Raw genomic sequence first — 17,049 nt, 5'->3', positions numbered from 1 at the left:
ATGGCAGGACCATATGGTTTTGGGTTCTCAACTGCAAACTTTAAAAAGGGCTTTTTGTCCAAAATGACTTTATGAAACGCATCCTAGTTTGTGGATTTTGATGAACATTATGGAATAAGGCAAATTAATTTACTGTTTATTTCTGGGATTTAGAAATTACTTTTGATTGCTATACGAACACTTAAATGTTATTAAGCAATGTAATGTTTAGAGACAATGAAACAGGTACTACCACTGAAAGAGCGTTGTAGAAACTTTTTCTTATTTAGCCTGACAAAGAAATGATAGGCTTTATGAACTGTTTTGGTTTTATTCCCTCGTGACCACTAGATGGAGCCCATATTTTGTGAGTAGGTCAGCTACTCAACCTTGACAAGTTTCTACTATAAACTTTTTTGCCGTGTTCAAAAATTAATTTCACACTTCAAGCATTACATCAGTTACCAGTAGATGGAACCTAAGTACTCTGCTGTTTATTTAAGTGAACTATTTAAACAGTTTAAATACCAGTTTTATATCACTGTTTAAATTATTAGATGAAACTGAATCCTTGGGTTTACTTTCAATACCAAAATAACTGTATTTGGGGCTTTTTTGCTTATAACTCTATATACTTACATGATTTTTTTTTGGAGTGACAAAATTAAATAATTTAGACATTTGTCGTTGATTCCTGGGAAATTATTTCATGGATTTAGTGGATGACTTCTAGATGCTGTACAAGTGGCACATGTGTTCTGTGTTTAGATAGGATAATCCTTAGGATCAAACTGAAATGAGGAAAAAAATATTGAGGAAATTGAGTGTCATCCACTGTGCTAAAATATTGAGGAAAAAAATACTTGAATTTTAGTTGTAATTAATTCATAATAGGTATCAAGCACCAGACTAGACACGATTGAGTGATAATTTGGATTTTTTCAGCCTTTAGGTTAAAATGTCAGTCATAGCTGGCCTTATGAGAAACTTCTGCATTGTATTCTTTAATAGAAATATGGTCTTAGTTGTTGAAACTGCATTTTCGTGAACTGTTGCATTTTGTAAAATTTGAAAACTTGATAGCCCATCTTTCAGGTGGTATCAATCATTGAAGTCAATGTTAGTAAAAAAAAGCTTTTGTGGGAAGTGAAGTGATGCTGGTGTGGGCTCCATTATATCCTGCCACGGCTAAATTTTCTTTGCAGACAGATCAGGTGCCTGTAGAGGTCAGAAAAATGTTTGGTGTCCATTTTGTAAATGACTATAGCCTGAAAATGCATGGGCACGTTTGCTGACAGATTTTCCCGTTTTGAGCAGAAGTTGGTTTGGAAGCACGCTTTTCTAGGTATTTGTCGTCAACCACAGAATTGAAAAGTGAAAGCTGTTAAATAGCACTATAAGTTACCTTGTGTAAATTTTTGCACATTTTAGAGTGTAGCTGATAAATTGGGTATGGGTATTGATATTGCTTCATAAACCAAGTTTAAAATAATAGTAATAGCAACAACATTTATTTTAGAATCTTTCAGTGTGCCCAGAGGATGAATCAATCATCATGTCGTCTTTTGTAAACACAATGACTTCACTAAGCGTGAAACAAGGTAAGTTTGAATGAACTTGGAAAAATGGCAACAGAATGGCGGATTCCTCTGGAAAGCCTTCATCACTTTTTGTTTCATGTCATCAGTAGAAGCAGATAACTTTCATAAACTGAATTTGTTGCCTTGTTTCTCTTTCATTACGGTATCTGCTTCTTGTTGTGTGTCCCTTTGCCGGGGCAGGTCTATACAGCTAGAGCCTTCAAAGTATGCTATTGGGAAGTAATCCTACCTTTTAATTTAGAAAGCATGTTACATATGTTTTCTTCTATATATTTTAATTCCTATTAGCGTGGCTGTGCTGGATTGAAATTCTTATGTAAAAGCATGAGTTTCAGTACCCATGGAATTTTTTGAGTACTTTGGGGTTTTTTAGAAGGTCTGATACAGTATATCTGAATTTGTAGTTGTTTTCCTGAAGGTTTTATGTTCTGTATTTTTCCCTGATGCAGTTGAAGATGGAGAGGTATTTGACTTCAGGGGAATGAGATTAGATTGGTTTAGATTGCAGGTAAGACTTTGTGTGATGCTTTCCTAACTTAAAACCCAAATGTTTAATAAATTACTGCTCTTCTAGATTACTCTCACACTGCAAGTGGATGACAGGCTATCTAAGAATAACCTACTCTTTTAAAATCAGACAAATACTTAAGCAGATAATTTGCTACATTTTGATGTAATGGTGTCTGCATTGCATACTTTTTGCAAATCATTCTTTGGGGTGTTTATAACTGGTCAGAAATAGAATGTGTTGAGGATGAGCGGTTTGTTGGCGGCTGTACGCTGTATGGAGTCTGATTCAGCCTGCCCAGCCAAGGGAAGGTAGAGATTGTTCAGTGAGAAAATAATGTTCAGGGAGATCATTCCTGTGCATTGCAATTACAGTATCTTCAATTCGCTTAATAAAGGGGGGAGTACTGTTTAGACTGTAAATCAGTTATCTCAAGACTAGATAGACATGTTATTTTTATATTTTCAGAATACACAGTCTTTTTCTTTCTTTCCAAAACGTGATTGTTAAAGTAGGGTCTCACAAGTGCATGTTTGTGTTTTGTCAATACATTTGTTCTACAGTTCATCTGTGAATTGGTGTTATATTCAAATGACATTTGGAGACTTAATTGAAAGGCAGTTTGCTTTTCTTAAGCTACAGGGGAAAGATAAGATAGTCTGTCTATGGTCTTTAAGTACACAGGTGTCCTATGCATAGCATAATCAATATTTAACATTTGTATTGGGCAGTAGCAATGGAATTTGCAAAAAAATCAGCTGTAGATATAACAAATTTTTTCCTGTGTCTTTCCAGGCTTACACCAGTGTTTCTAAAGCCTCGCTTAGTCTTGCAGACCATAGAGAACTAGGAAAAATGATGAACACAATCATTTTCCATACAAAAATGGTAGATTCTTTGGTGGAGATGTTGGTTGAAACCTCAGATCTTTCTATATTTTGGTATGTTACTAACCTGACTGTAGAACCTTTTATTATTTAGTGTTTGGTTTGTCCTTGCAAGTGTAGTTTTTAAATAGCAAACTTTATAGGAAGATAAGCCAGTGGGAGAATCAACTAGAATTTCTGGTTTCCATTAGAGTTAGTTTGATAAAGGTATTTCTGAAGATCTGTCAGAGAGATTCTTGAAGCAGTCACGTAATTGATCTGGGGTCATTTGTAGATTCTTAATACTTTTTTGCAGAAGGTGCAAGTTTTTGCAGTAACCACGTGGCAAACATCAGAATAAAAATTTAATAATAATAGAGAGGTGCAAATAAAATGCATAAGTCAATGCAGAAAACAAACTTCTTTGAAAGCATGATGCAGTTTTGGTATAAATTATAACTTCAAATCTGACACTAATAGCTTGTTTGACTTGTGTGAAGTAGATTTTATTTGCAGCAAAATTATGTATGCCATTTAAATGTCTATTTCTGATCAGTTTTTATAGTCGTGCTTTTGAGAAGATGTTTCAGCAGTGTTTGGAGCTTCCCTCTCAATCAAGATACTCAATTGCATTCCCACTGCTTTGTACTCATTTTATGAGCTGTACCCATGAACTATGCCCAGAAGAGGTAATTTTTAAATATATTGTCTTAGTTATTTTCATCTCATTTAAAGTAGAGAGGACTAGAGCTGAACACTGCAAGAAGGTGTTTGTTATAGCAATATAAGATTTGAGGGAGGAGAGCAGTAAAAAGGGATGTAAAGCAAGTAATACTTTCTTATGTGATTCTTCACCCATAGATCTCAAAATCCTTTTCTGAAGTGAGTAAGCATTATTATCTTTGCTTTAAAGAGTGATTAAACTAAGCTACAAAGTTTAGGTGACTTTTCTGGGGTAATTCAGGCTTAGATGCTAATAAATCCCATACACCTATTAAAACTTAGAAGCAACAGTTTTTCTTTCAAATAGTTTATAAACTTGTAGTTAGGAAAAGGAAATACTAAGTTGGGAGTTCTGTATGGCTTGTTATAAATAGTTTTTCTTCAGTAAGATTAAAAAAAAAAAATAAATCCTGAGTGATACACAGTATAATGCAAGCATTTGTTTCGGTAAGAACCGGGTAATGCAAGCCCTCTTTGGTTAGAATTAGAAATGAAAAAATGCGGAGTGTTGCTTATAGAAATGGACCCTTTGATTCTGAGGAAATTCTTCCTATTTTTGTTATAATGAAATAGATCCTTTAGTACATTTCCTGTATGTCCATTGACTTTGGAATTACTCTGGGGGTTAACTTGGCCAATTTTGTGTAGTACTCATGGAAGTGTGTTTTTATTCTTAACAGTGCTCATCTGAAACAATTAGATTAATAAGATCTATTGTGATATGCATGATATGGGTTTTTCTTATTTAAACACTAAATCATCTTCTGCTAAACTTGATCTCAATATATGTCTGTGTCATTATTTTCCCTGTATACTTTGCTTTAAACAGCTGCAAACTCGATTTATACTAGACAACCACTAAAAAGTTTCCAGGAAAGCTTTCCTTCAGCACAAGAGATGTCTTTCGGAGCAATTATAGTAACAGTAAGGAATCAGTAGCCAAAGTCCACTGTACACTAGTTACTGTGAATTCAGCTGCAGCAAGCACATTTTGCTACAGCCAGCAGAACTTTGAATTCAATATCTGAATTGTATGACTTGGTAACTGTTACCATTTTGGAAAAATAATCTTCACTGTACTGTGTACAGTGTGTGGTAGCATGGCTGCTAGAAAGTAAATAGTGGTGAAAGAAGGATTTCAGTGAGACAGAGGCTATGCTTGTGCAGATCCAGTGACAAAGGAACTGAATCCAGAAATTAATGGAGCAGAGCTTCATTACTGACTTTTCAGTGGTAGGAAGGACACTGTGCTTTCTCTAAGCTTGAGTTACATGCTCTTTTTCTCCTAGTTTTAGTACTGGTACATATTAATGAAGAGATTCACAGAAACCTTGAGTATTGTACACGTTAAAGATTAAACATGAAAACTTACTTTTTAAAATCTATTTTGCCTCCTTTTACAGAAAATGTTTTGCAAAATATAGTAAGCAAAATATTTTTAATGATAATATGCCATGTCGGTGACTTTGAAAATTTCATGGTTCAAGTTGCTTCAGGATTGTTGAGGACTAATTGATTTATTATTTCTCATATTCTAGTTACATAATTTAGTGAACTGCTATCTGCAGTACAGCGTGTCTTGTATAAAAATTGTAGGACTAACAGGAAACTGAAAATCAGACTTCCTTTTTTTCTTCTTTAACAGCGACATCATATTGGAGATCGTAGTCTTTCCTTGTGTAACATGTTCTTGGATGAAATGGCTAAGCAAGCTCGAAATCTCATCACAGACATTTGTACAGAACAATGTACTCTGAGTGATCAGGTGAGTGTGGTTGTGTCTATTTTAATTCTGTGAGATTCTTCTCTGTTCAACTTTCTGAATTTTTATGGTTCTATTTCCTGTTAACTTTTTTTTCTGTTGGGGAAGTTTTGTGTTTATAAAATGGACAGTGATTTGAGGAAGACTTTTTCATAGTAGAATTGTGTAGTTAATAGTCAAAGGAAGAATGTGTTACTTGTGTGATGAAGTGTCCACCTGCACCATAAGCTTATTTTGTATCTCATGGCTACTAAAAAAGTTGGATTTTGATTTGGAGGGGCTATTTCTTTTCATTTACTAGTTGCTGCCAAAACATTGTGCCAAAACCATCAGTCAAGCAGTGAACAAAAAGTCAAAAAAACAGACTGGAAAGAAAGGAGAACCTGAAAGGGAGAAACCAGGAGTAGAAAGCATGAGGAAAAACAGATTGGTTGTGACAAAGTAAGCCGCCTCTTCTATTTCTTTCACCTTGAATCCCAAGTCAAAATGTATGCTTTACATATTGAATGTTTCTTGCTTCATTTATTTGAGTAAGTTTAATTGACTGTAAATACGACAACTTTGTAGTTTGTGAGCATATGATGTTTCTGCAGCTTGTATAGAGACTGAATTCTGTTACACAGAGCAATAGGAATGTGTATCTCTTGAATTTATCCTCTTTGCTGTTTCCTTTCCTGAGCAGAAAGAATCCCTGTACTGTAGCTAGGTTTCCTGTATAGTCATACTAATTGTTGTCGGAGTCCAAGGCGTGGATGGCATCTTCAATTCTGCCTTGCTTTAACACTGTTAACTAGGTAAAGTACAGGCTGGGCTGGAAGTTCTTGCTGCTGAAAGGCTGTTTGCTGCCTTCAGCTGCTGGGATGGAGATGAGGCTCCAGTGTCTGTACTAGCTGGGGAGGGTTTCATTGTTAGTGGCTACAGAAAAATTGAAAACACCAGCAAATCAATAACAAAACCAAACACACACACACACACACACACCCCCCCCCGAAAGAGATAAAAGGAAGGACTAATAAATACAGTTTGGGGTGTAAAAGGTGATAGGGGAGGAAAAGGTAGAAGATAATTGTTAGGAGAGATTGGAGGACAAAGATGATAGTGATAAAAGTCTGAAGAAGGAGGAAGCTAAGAAAAGGAAACAATAAGCGTTTAGTGTTGTGGCTGGGAGTGCCCAAACACACACACTGCTGAAGGGGAAGTGGTTTTGCTACAGTTGCAACAGCCAAACATCAGAGAACTGCAAAGATTGGAGAAATTGAGGGAAAAGAACTTACTTGTAGCTTAAGATTCCCTTCCCCAATATTTTTAGGTTTTTACTACTGGCTAGTAGCAAACATTACTTGCATTGCTTAGTTCAATTACGAAAAAAACACCTTAACAGACTGTTCTTTTTGAGGGAAAAATACATGTGTTTTATTTATATATATACGTATATGTGTGTGTATATATATATAAAAAAAAAATACATATATATCTCACATCACTGTTTGTGGTGCAGAGCAGCATGGTCTTGCAGGATGTGTTCTTACCCAGAATAGTGTTTTTTAAATAAGATAGAAAAGTGTTTCAAGGCAGAAAAAGGTGATGAAACGAAGAGTAAGAGCTGTACCCACTCTTAAGGCATCTTCCATCCAGCGTGTGTTTTTCATGATAATGCATACTTATGTTACATTATTTGGTTTTTTTTCTTAATTTCTTGTTGTTTGTTCTTAAAGCCTGGACAAACTGCACACTGCACTTTCTGAGCTCTGCTTCTCAATCAACTATGTACCAAACATGGTGGTTTGGGAACACACATTTACCCCAAGAGAATATTTAACGTCTCACCTGGAAATCCGCTTTACCAAGTAAGAAATATTGTTAAGTTAGAAGTATTCATATACAAGATAAGTCTTTGCTGGTTTGATGTTGGAAATATTGTACACTTACTACATAAAGCTAGTTTTTAAAAGTTCATTGCAAAACTCTTAAGTCAAATTCCAACTAAAATAACAGTTAAGTTCTATGTGCAGACAGAAACAACCGTTAGTTCGTATTTTAAAACAAAATATATTGAAATGCACATCACCTATTTAACAGCCTGATCCTGCATTCCTAGTCCTCTGTATTTTGTAGGAGTTGGTGATGCTTATTTTTAGGTATTTATAAAGACTCTCTTCCCACCATTTTTTTGCACAGTGCTGGATTCTTTCAAGTGTTGGAGTTTGCTGGCTTGCTGAAAGGAAATCTAAAAATCAACTCAAGACCTGACAAAGCCAACTGAGAAGATAATTTAATTACCTTTTTTTTTTTTCTTAAAATAAGAAGTGTTGCCACTTGATATTTCTGTCTGTTCTTACCTTGATCTCCTCATCGTTATTTACAGAAATAGGCAAATGGCAACTTCTGGAGAGGACTTCATATTAGAATAGCCAGCTATCCTAGTTGTATTTTATGCCAAGCATTACTAGCTATGTATTTCAAGCGAGGTATAAAGACTTAAGTTTTAATCATCAAGATGTAATGTTAGGTCACTAGAGCACTCCATCTTTCACGTAAGACAAAGTGGCATAAAAGTGAGGATAACTTCACAACTTCATAAGAAGACAGCTGTAATCTTCAGGTTTATGAACTTAGACCAGTGTTGGTCATTTGTGCATATTGTTTTAATTTTGAGGCGTGGGGGTGGGGAGTGTGGCTTGTGTCTGAAGCCACAGGCAGATGACTTTCAGAGATTGCTTTCCTTTTTCTTGCCTCATGAAAGAAATGAGATTTCTTTGCCAAACAGAATAAATGTTCAATTTATAATTATTTTTCAGATATTTAAGTGGCATTTCTTCCAGTGGCTTGCAGTTTACCTTTAAATAAAGTGTTAGAGTTTCAGTGTTAGGAGTTTTTTTGTTTACTGTTTTAACTTGCTCTGTTTCATGTAAGATTGGACTAGAGCTTATTAGTATGCCACTTAATCTTGTAATAATACCAATTTTGAATTGATTTTAAAACAAAAGAGAGACTGCCTCAGAAGTACACTTGTGAAAATAGACTTATTTACACATTTCCAAGCAACAACAGAAATGTTACTTAAATAAGCTGAGGTTTTCCTCCAGAACAACTCATCCCATTCACCTCTGATGAAGGTTGTAATCTACCAATTTTTTTTTTAATTTTTTTTTTTTTGTTCTGCCTTTGAAAAGTACATACCACTCAAAAGCTTAGCTCTGAAAGTCTGAGACCATTATAAGCCTAAAATGAATACTACTAGAAGTATTTGTTTACTAAGAAGACTTTGGTTGCTGTAAGGATCCCCTGATACAGTTTGTCTGAGGGCCTGGTTTCAGTGAGATACTGAGTAAAGTCCATGTCCATTGATGTTAAAAGGGAATATACAGTCCTTCGTGCAGTTGTGATCTAGCTTGAAAGCTAGCCTAATGTATAGGACATCTATTACTAGAAGCCTGGTTTTATTTATAGTGAAAATTTGAACAAATCAAAGTATGTCCTGCAATTTCTTGGCTTTTTGATTAAAGATAGAAATCACTGTGTCCACTAAAGGGGGATTTGTTTTTCATTAATAAGATTCCTATTTATTTACTTAACATATACCCGAATTTTAAAAATTGTGTATACAACTATAACTGAAGCTTCCCCACCAAATGATATAAAAATACTTCTTTTTATGTACTTACAAGATAATTGCTGAGAGGCATTAGCTATTGAAAGCAGTGCTTCTGATAACTTTCTTGAAAATCTAATTTTCAGATTTTTTTTAACTCTAATACACTTAAAATGTAAATTTTTTTTAAAAAAGTATGCTCTAGGAAATCTATCTGTACTGCAAAAGAGACAAGATCTTTCAAGATAACAGTTTTTTTTTTTAAATACTGCATGAGCTGAGGCAGAAAGAAGAGAGATTAAATGGTAGGGTCTGTGTGTTACAAAATTTATGCACTCATACAGTAGGCATAGTTAATATCACAAGATAATCAGACATGCCTTTAAATACTTATGCAAAGCAACACAAGATAGAAGTTTTGCTTTGAATATTTTCATTTCATACTTAATTATAGCTATATGATTTTTTTACAGCTATTTAAAACTAAAACTATGACAGCAACTTTGGTTAAAGAATTTTTGCCTTAGTTAATACGCTTTGAACACTTTAATACATCATTGCTCTTGCATTTCCCAGAAGTTTTGCGTTTTAAAATACTTTAACATTACTTCATTTACCAAAGTAGTTGTAATATAAGTCTTCCACATTGTAGATTGCCTATATATATAGGTGGAAAACAAACTTTGTTTTAAAAATGCATGATGAGTATTCTTACAGTCTCATGAAATTTTTGCTGGAACCACAAATACAGTTGTTTTGGGCATCTAGAACTATTTTCAAAAGTGCTGGTGTAGTATGTGCATTGATTAGTTTTATAATTGCAGATTGGAGAAGTATTCAGATAAAAGCTTTGAACAGAAAATAATTTTTATAGCTGCATCTCTGTTTAATTTTACTAATAAATGCAATTTATTTGTTTCAAATTTCTTTGTTTCTAAAAGGTCAATTGTTGGAATGACTATGTATAATCAAGCAACACAAGAGATTGCAAAGCCTTCAGAGCTGTTAACCAGCGTAAGAGCCTATATGACAGTTCTCCAGTCAATAGAAAATTATGTACAGATTGACATTACACGAGTATTTAACAATGTTCTGCTTCAGCAAACCCAGCATTTAGATAGTCATGGTGAACCAACTATTACCAGTCTGTACACAAATTGGTAAGTAATTACATGAACACGTGTTAAAAGTTGTTTATATTGTTTTGATTTAATGAAGAATCTGGAATTGGAGAAGTGGAGTGGTTTGAAATTTTCTTAAGTTTCTGACTTCACAAGTTTACTTGTTAAATACCTGTTAAAAGCACTTTAAGGTTTGCCTGTTCTGAAATTCAGTTTTTATAGGGGAGAGGTGTAGAGTAAGATAGAGATATTGGTTGAACAATGAAAGTAAAACTTTAGTGTATAGGCTTTGCTGTCCCTCGTTATGCAAGTATACTTCATCTGTGTAAATTATCTGTGAACATGTGTCTTTTCATCTGAAACTTTTTCCCTTTCTGATAAGGTATTTGGAAACTTTGCTACGGCAAGTCAGCAATGGTCACATAGCCTATTTTCCAGCCATGAAGGCATTTGTGAATTTGCCTACAGAAAATGAATTGACATTTAATGCTGAGGAATACTCTGACATATCAGGTAAACTTTGATGTTTCTACTGAATATTTGTGACGGATACTTACTGTGTATGCTTGAGTAATTGGAATAACATAAACTCTTAGAGCATTCTATTATAAACAGCATTTGTTGACCTTCAGTAGTATTTTAAGTACTTTTTATTTGTGCTGCCTCTATGTCTTGAGAGAGCTCGCTTTTTCTGGTTTTGGTCAAAGTAGAGTTGTTGCATTTAAGCTACAGAGATAGGCATATGATGTATTGGTGACTGCTGCTTCAGCTCTATTACGATACAAGTTCTTGTATCTAAAATTCTGCTTTGTGGTAAAATATTTTTACAATTAAAACACTATTGCTAGATACATGATGGGCATCAAATAACTGAAGGAGGAATGTTTGAAGTAGAACAGTTTGTTTTATTTCTCAGAAATGAGAGCCCTTTCTGAACTTCTGGGACCATATGGCATGAAGTTCCTAAGTGAAAGTCTGATGTGGCACATTTCTTCACAGGTTGCTGAGCTTAAGGTAACCTTGGGAAACTGGTGGGTGGGAAGGCGGGTAGTTTTCTGTTTAAGCTTCCTTTAGGATATTTAACAGCTATGCTTCTGCATGCCTTTTTTTTTTTTTTAAATGACTGCATCAAACAAACTGATGAAGCTGTGAATCTTACTCTTCTTTTGGAGTACATTTGCACATGTAGTATGTTTGTATCCCACATTCTTCAACAGCTGAATGGGCAGGACTTCATGCAGGCTCTGTTGATTTCTATGTTAGATACCCTAAGTTAGGAGTTAAGTGTCTCTTTGGCATCAATGGGAGGAGAAATGTTTTTCAAGATCTCCAGGTGCTTGTGAGCACTTAGCCAAGTCTGTTGACTCTCAAAACTTAGCAAGAAAATCTCAAATATATCTTAGTCATCTCTAAGGACTTACTTTCTTTACCATGTGTGTTAGCATGTATTGTTCAGTTTACATGGATGGGAGAATCAGTTCTTCTTTCTTTGTTAGTTTTCCTCATTTTTTAGATATATCTTTCCCTCAGGCTGAACAGTATCCATTTATTATAAATGTCTGTATTCTGATAAATAAACCTGATAGCATACAGCAATACAAACAAATGATAAAGCTGGTGCCATGAAAAAAAATTGGAAATATGGGCATGTCAAGGAAGCTAGTTGCATGTATATTCAAAACAACGAACAATGACAGTGGAAGCATTTGGTGCCCATGTGATTTTCTGGAAAGAGGTTTTAATACATTTAATAATGTGTACTATCTTCCCAGGATAGTCATACTGTTAAAATGTCACTAATTGGCATATATTTGCTTTTTATGAGACTTGCTCTTTTAGTGTCATTTCCAAATTTATTTCCAAGTTGTTATTACATCTCATTGTTTTCAGTTTATTTAACCACAAATTACAATAAAGAGTTTTTTGTAACTATTCATGCATGCTATGTTTTTAAAAATGCACATGAATACTTAAGAGATCTAAGGAGCTCGCATTTTTTTCAACAACAATTTACTATTACTAGCATACCAGGCCTTTAAAAGTGTGTGGTTTTAATATATCCTATGTTACAAAGAACTTGTTCTCTCTGTAAACATTGTGAATTTCAGTGCTGCTGAGTTGCTAGGGTGTATGATACCCTAAAAGATTTGAAGCCTTTTATTCAACGTCACAGATTAAGGAGAGGGGCTGTTCATGCCTTCTAAGCTGCCACAAGAGAGTGCAGCAACCCTGACCTGAGTGACCAGCCAGACAGGGTAATTGATACCTTATGCCCATTCCAATTTTTGAGGTTTAGGATGAGATTTTCCAGGTGAGAACGCTATGATTTTAAGGTTAAATTCTGTAACTCCTGGCTATGGACAAAGTAACATCTGTCATGTTTCAAGTAGAACACAAAGCCATTAGGCAGTTGTTTGTTGGTTGCTGCACTTGTGTTTGTCCACTTACTGTGGAGTTGTCATACTTCCTCAAAATCAGCACGATTGATATTGTAGCTCTGTGTATTTTTTTTTTAAAGCAACTTTAAATGGTTTCTGAGATTTGTTGTTTTCTGGTGCTGCTAAGGATAAGCAGAACATAATGTAGCTCCACATGCGCATGACCACATATTTGGAGGAAAAAAAGTAATAAAATGTTCATCTCTGGCTGAGATGCAGTTGGCTTAGCAAGAGAGCACTGAGAAACATCTGTGTTTGGGCAAAGGAAGCAACAAGGGGATAGAATGGGGAATTTATTAAGAGTAGGGTTCAATGTTCTTGCTTTCTTCCCGCAGTGGGACCAGGTGTTGGGTTTATATCTGAAGTTTAAGACTGGGGTGAGGAGGGGAAGCTTGCCTCATTTAAGTAACTATTTGAACTGTATTCCAGCCTGTTCCTTTTAAATCTTAAACTAATATGCTGGTTATTTTTTGTAAAGCTGAAAGCTTGACTCAATAACAATGTGCGTGGGCTATTGCCTTCAGTCTTGCATTCTGGAGAGCTTTGAGGGATTTAAATTAAAATGTCACACATCTGCCAAGTTCTGATACAGTGGCTGGTTTAAAATTGCCCATCTTTCAAACCAGTCTTGTTTTGGCTTTCAGCATAGAAGTACATCTTGTGTGTCTATGTGTGTGCACATGTGCACACATTCTTGGACATGGTTAGTTTGCTACATCTTGTATAGCTTATTTCTTTCCTTGCTTCTCACTGAAGATAAGAAGAATGAAAGTGGGAACACTGGGTGGATTATGGATAGACTTATGGAAATAGCATGACCATGACACAATGTAATTGAATCTGGGAGGTCTAAGCTGTTGGACAGATCTGCTTTGCACAGGCTACTTGACTAGGAGGTGGGAGTGAACTCAGACCACCATTTATTTCATAGGAGCATTATAGTTTTAAGTGGTGTTGGTTTTATCTCCTCCGGTGGTCACAGGAGTATTTACTCTGAAATTTAATTTCCCTGCTTGCCATTTGCTATGTTTTGCCCTGTTTTCGGTGTGGGTTGAAGCAAAGTAAAATAAAACTATTAAAGCAGTTAGCAGAACTATCAAAGGTCAAATGTTCTTGGATCCTTAGCAGTAGGTTCCTGCAGGTATGTCTGTTCTTAGATTTTTATATGATATATCTTAAATTATGTACCAGGCTTATAGTGCTCTACGTGTTTGATGAATAGTAGTTTTTCCTGCTCCCTCCTCATTGCTCCTTTTGTTTGTGCTGTCTGGTAATTAAGATGGATTGGAATGTATCCACTTGAAAAATAAAACTATTAATAATCACTTTGGAAGCTGACCCCCAATCCAGAATATCTTGTTTTCTTCCTCCATCTTTCAGTTCTTTTCTACCCTGATACTGTTTAGTATGCAAAGCACTAAGTTAAGTGGCCTTTAAAGAAAGGGAACACTTCTTCATTTAATGTTCAGAACCACACAAGATACCTAAATTTTCTTAGCCGCTGGTTGTCCTCTACCTAAAGAGATAATCATATTTTCCATTTCTGAAATAGGGTACTTGGCATTCAAACTGCAAAAACATTTTTTTGTAAGAATAAAGTACCTATTTCTTGCTTGAAGAGAGTTTAAAAATACTACTTGGCACAACATAAGTTCCTCAGCTACCAAGAAACTATTTTTGGATCTGACATTTTATGGATGTGGTTATGCAATCTCTGTAATTTAAATTTAAATCTGATACATATTTGGAGAATGATTTCAGGAAAGTTATTACGTTTACCCTAATACTACAAGTTGCATGTATGAGAGCTGTTACAAATTAGACACAGACACACATTTTCTTTTCTTTTGGTTAAACTGACATGAAAAATACTGTGCTTGAGTTTAACTGTTTCAGGCTGAGGTGTCGGGGCTTGAGTGAATGTGTCTATTTCTATTTTATATTATAATGGAAGAAAATTTCAAGTAAACTGCACCAAGATTTAACAATCTGACTCTGGCACTCTTCATTCCATTTTTCAATTTTACTAACATTAAATTTCTAATCCTTACAGCATAACTAGTGAAAGGAGCAACCCAAAAGAATGGATTACTTTGTGAATCTGCATTTTTATCAATATATGTATAATCTTCTTATAAAAAGCTGAATACCATGAGGAGCTATTGTCTGGCTTTATTGAGTTTCATTCCCTTGTTTTAAGAAGTGGTACAAATTGTTGAATATAAAAACCATGTTCCAAGGGGTACCTAATCCTCTGCTTTTTGATTCAGAGCTTGCTTTTGTGTAGAGTAGTGCCTGATGTTAATACTGATATTATAGTCCCATTAAGAACACAGTGGGTACATCTGTATTTCATGAGTGTAGTTGCCTCTCTGCCAGACTGAAATATCCTAAACCATGCATTTATCCTGTTAACATACTGAAACCTATAGCTGACCTGAATCGTTGCTTCATTTTAGAAACTTGTGGTGGAGAATGTTGAAGTTCTAACACAAATGAGGACCAGCTTTGACAAGCCAGACCAGATGGCAGCACTCTTCAAAAGATTGTCATGTGGGTAACTAGCAAGGTCCTACTAAAGATAAGAGTTGGGTTTTATCTTTGTCTTTGTAAAGAAAATGAGAAAAAATAATTTCTCTGTATTAAGTATACAGAAGCAGCAAAATCTATGTGAGCTCATATAAACTGATGCATCTTTCCAAAATTTTCCAGTCTTCTCATGTACAGACAAAATGAGATTTCAGTGTTAATTTAGTGCACGGGCACTATATGAGCTTTGAGCATCTCTTCAGGGATGATAACACATAATAACAGCAGTAATCTGCAAACTGGGTGCATAGCTGTAGAATACAAAACACAGACTTTTTTGACACAGGTTTCTGATTTGATTCCATCACAGTATAAATTATTGCATTCTTTGGAAGGATTTTTACATGTAATTAACATAAGTAATTATTTTTAACAAAAAAAAATATTATAAAGGGACATTTTTGGCCTCAAGAAAACACAGAACTAGTGATAGCATCCAATATTGTCAGCTGTGGTTCATTCCATGAAGTGGTTAACAGGGTAGTCTTGCACTGAAAATCCCATTGTCAACTCAGTTATAAAAACCTGCTTAAGTACTGTTTATTTTGGCTCTTTTAACAAATGCCATTGTTTCAGTACCTTGTGTTTTTCAGTATTTTGTTAAATGTTTTCTTTCTCTTTTTCGAAGAACTGAGCTTGTAAACTTTAACAGGTTCTTGTTCATTGTTGTTCTCCTTTCTCTTCAGCTGTTGACAGTGTTTTGAAGAGAATGACGATTATTGGTGTTATCTTGTCTTTTCGGTCCTTGGCACAGGAAGCACTTAGAGATGTAAGAAATAACTGAATATGTTCCGAATAATTTTCATTTTATTTCATTTAATGGAATGACAGGGTATTTGAAGCATCACTATTTAGGAGTGCTACCTCTTAAAAGGTTGGCATGTTGGTAAAATGGCAATACTCAGTCATAACTGAACTTTGAATTGCAAGTTGGGGGTGGAGAAATCTGCTTTTTGAGTACTGTTCAGAGAAATGTTACATTAAAACATATAGGGTTTAGTTTGAGCATGTTTCTCAATGTCTTCTGTGTTTTTAGTACATTTTAAAAACTTTCACTTTGTTTTCAAACAGCTTAATTTTGCATTTATTAGGCTTTAGTGTCTTAAATCTACAAATTCATATACATAAAATAAAAACTCATTTAAAAAAATTTAGTAAGTCCAGCAAAATAATGGTAGTGTCTAACTGATCATTAACATCGGAAGTATTTTTTCTCATTTTGTATGTATTTGTGTCTCTTAGGTCTTATCCTACCACATTCCTTTCCTTGTAAGTTCCATCGAGGACTTTAAAGATCACATTCCAAGAGAGACTGACATGAAGGTAATGTTTGGCCTGAAGGGTGACGGAGTCATTTTTGGAGCTTACTGCAAATATGTAAGGGGCAGGACTTTCATGCTTAGTGTGAAAAATCCAGAAACAAAGAACACCCTTTTTTTCCAAAGAGCTAAGTAATTGTGCATCTGCAGCCTCCTAATGTTCTGGGGAAAAAAGACCAACCAACTGATAGGATAAGCACAAGTCTCTATCTGCCTGTGATCACATTTGAGAATTTTCATGGAAAGAATTAAGAATAAAATTTATCAGGTGTTAAAACATGACTAAGCAATAACGGGAAGAATACTGAGCTGCTTCATAGCATGAACAGTATAACTAGTAAAACCGAATGTTTCAAGGACTCCGTGTATATGGATGGAGCTCTATGCATGTCATAGCTACAAGTCTGATTTTGACCTTACACTGAAAATTCTTGTGAGCCTATGGTCTGAAATGCTTGGAAAAAAGTTAGCAGTTTAAATAAGGTGCCTTGTTTCTGAATGGTAGTATGTTTCCATCAAAAAACCCTTGTCACTACATCACGTGGTTTCTA

At 35.0% G+C, this 17,049-nt stretch overlaps 1 protein-coding gene across 5 annotated transcripts in view; it reads left to right on the top strand.

Moving 5' to 3' along the window:
- NCKAP1 (NCK associated protein 1) overlaps positions 1 to 17,049 on the top strand; it is a 62,198-nt gene that overhangs the window by 31,439 nt on the left and 13,710 nt on the right. For all 5 annotated transcript variants that reach the window (XR_012650397.1, XM_075027947.1, XM_075027946.1 and 2 more), the window contains 13 exons: positions 1,499 to 1,580; positions 2,030 to 2,088; positions 2,884 to 3,029; positions 3,511 to 3,643; positions 5,323 to 5,442; positions 5,741 to 5,880; positions 7,155 to 7,286; positions 9,973 to 10,191; positions 10,535 to 10,665; positions 11,069 to 11,166; positions 15,050 to 15,143; positions 15,866 to 15,948; positions 16,422 to 16,502. Coding sequence is in view for 4 of the 5 variants with exons in the window: in XM_075027947.1 (XP_074884048.1) it covers positions 1,499 to 1,580; positions 2,030 to 2,088; positions 2,884 to 3,029; positions 3,511 to 3,643; positions 5,323 to 5,442; positions 5,741 to 5,880; positions 7,155 to 7,286; positions 9,973 to 10,191; positions 10,535 to 10,665; positions 11,069 to 11,166; positions 15,050 to 15,143; positions 15,866 to 15,948; positions 16,422 to 16,502 (1,518 nt within the window). In the remaining variant the exon portion in view is untranslated. The remainder of the gene's footprint in view (positions 1 to 1,498; positions 1,581 to 2,029; positions 2,089 to 2,883; positions 3,030 to 3,510; positions 3,644 to 5,322; positions 5,443 to 5,740; positions 5,881 to 7,154; positions 7,287 to 9,972; positions 10,192 to 10,534; positions 10,666 to 11,068; positions 11,167 to 15,049; positions 15,144 to 15,865; positions 15,949 to 16,421; positions 16,503 to 17,049) is intronic.

The sequence above is a fragment of the Buteo buteo genome, chromosome 5 (genome assembly GCF_964188355.1).
Source record: "Buteo buteo chromosome 5, bButBut1.hap1.1, whole genome shotgun sequence".
NCBI lineage: Eukaryota > Metazoa > Chordata > Aves > Accipitriformes > Accipitridae > Buteo > Buteo buteo.
This window is presented reverse-complemented; position numbering and strand designations above follow the sequence as displayed.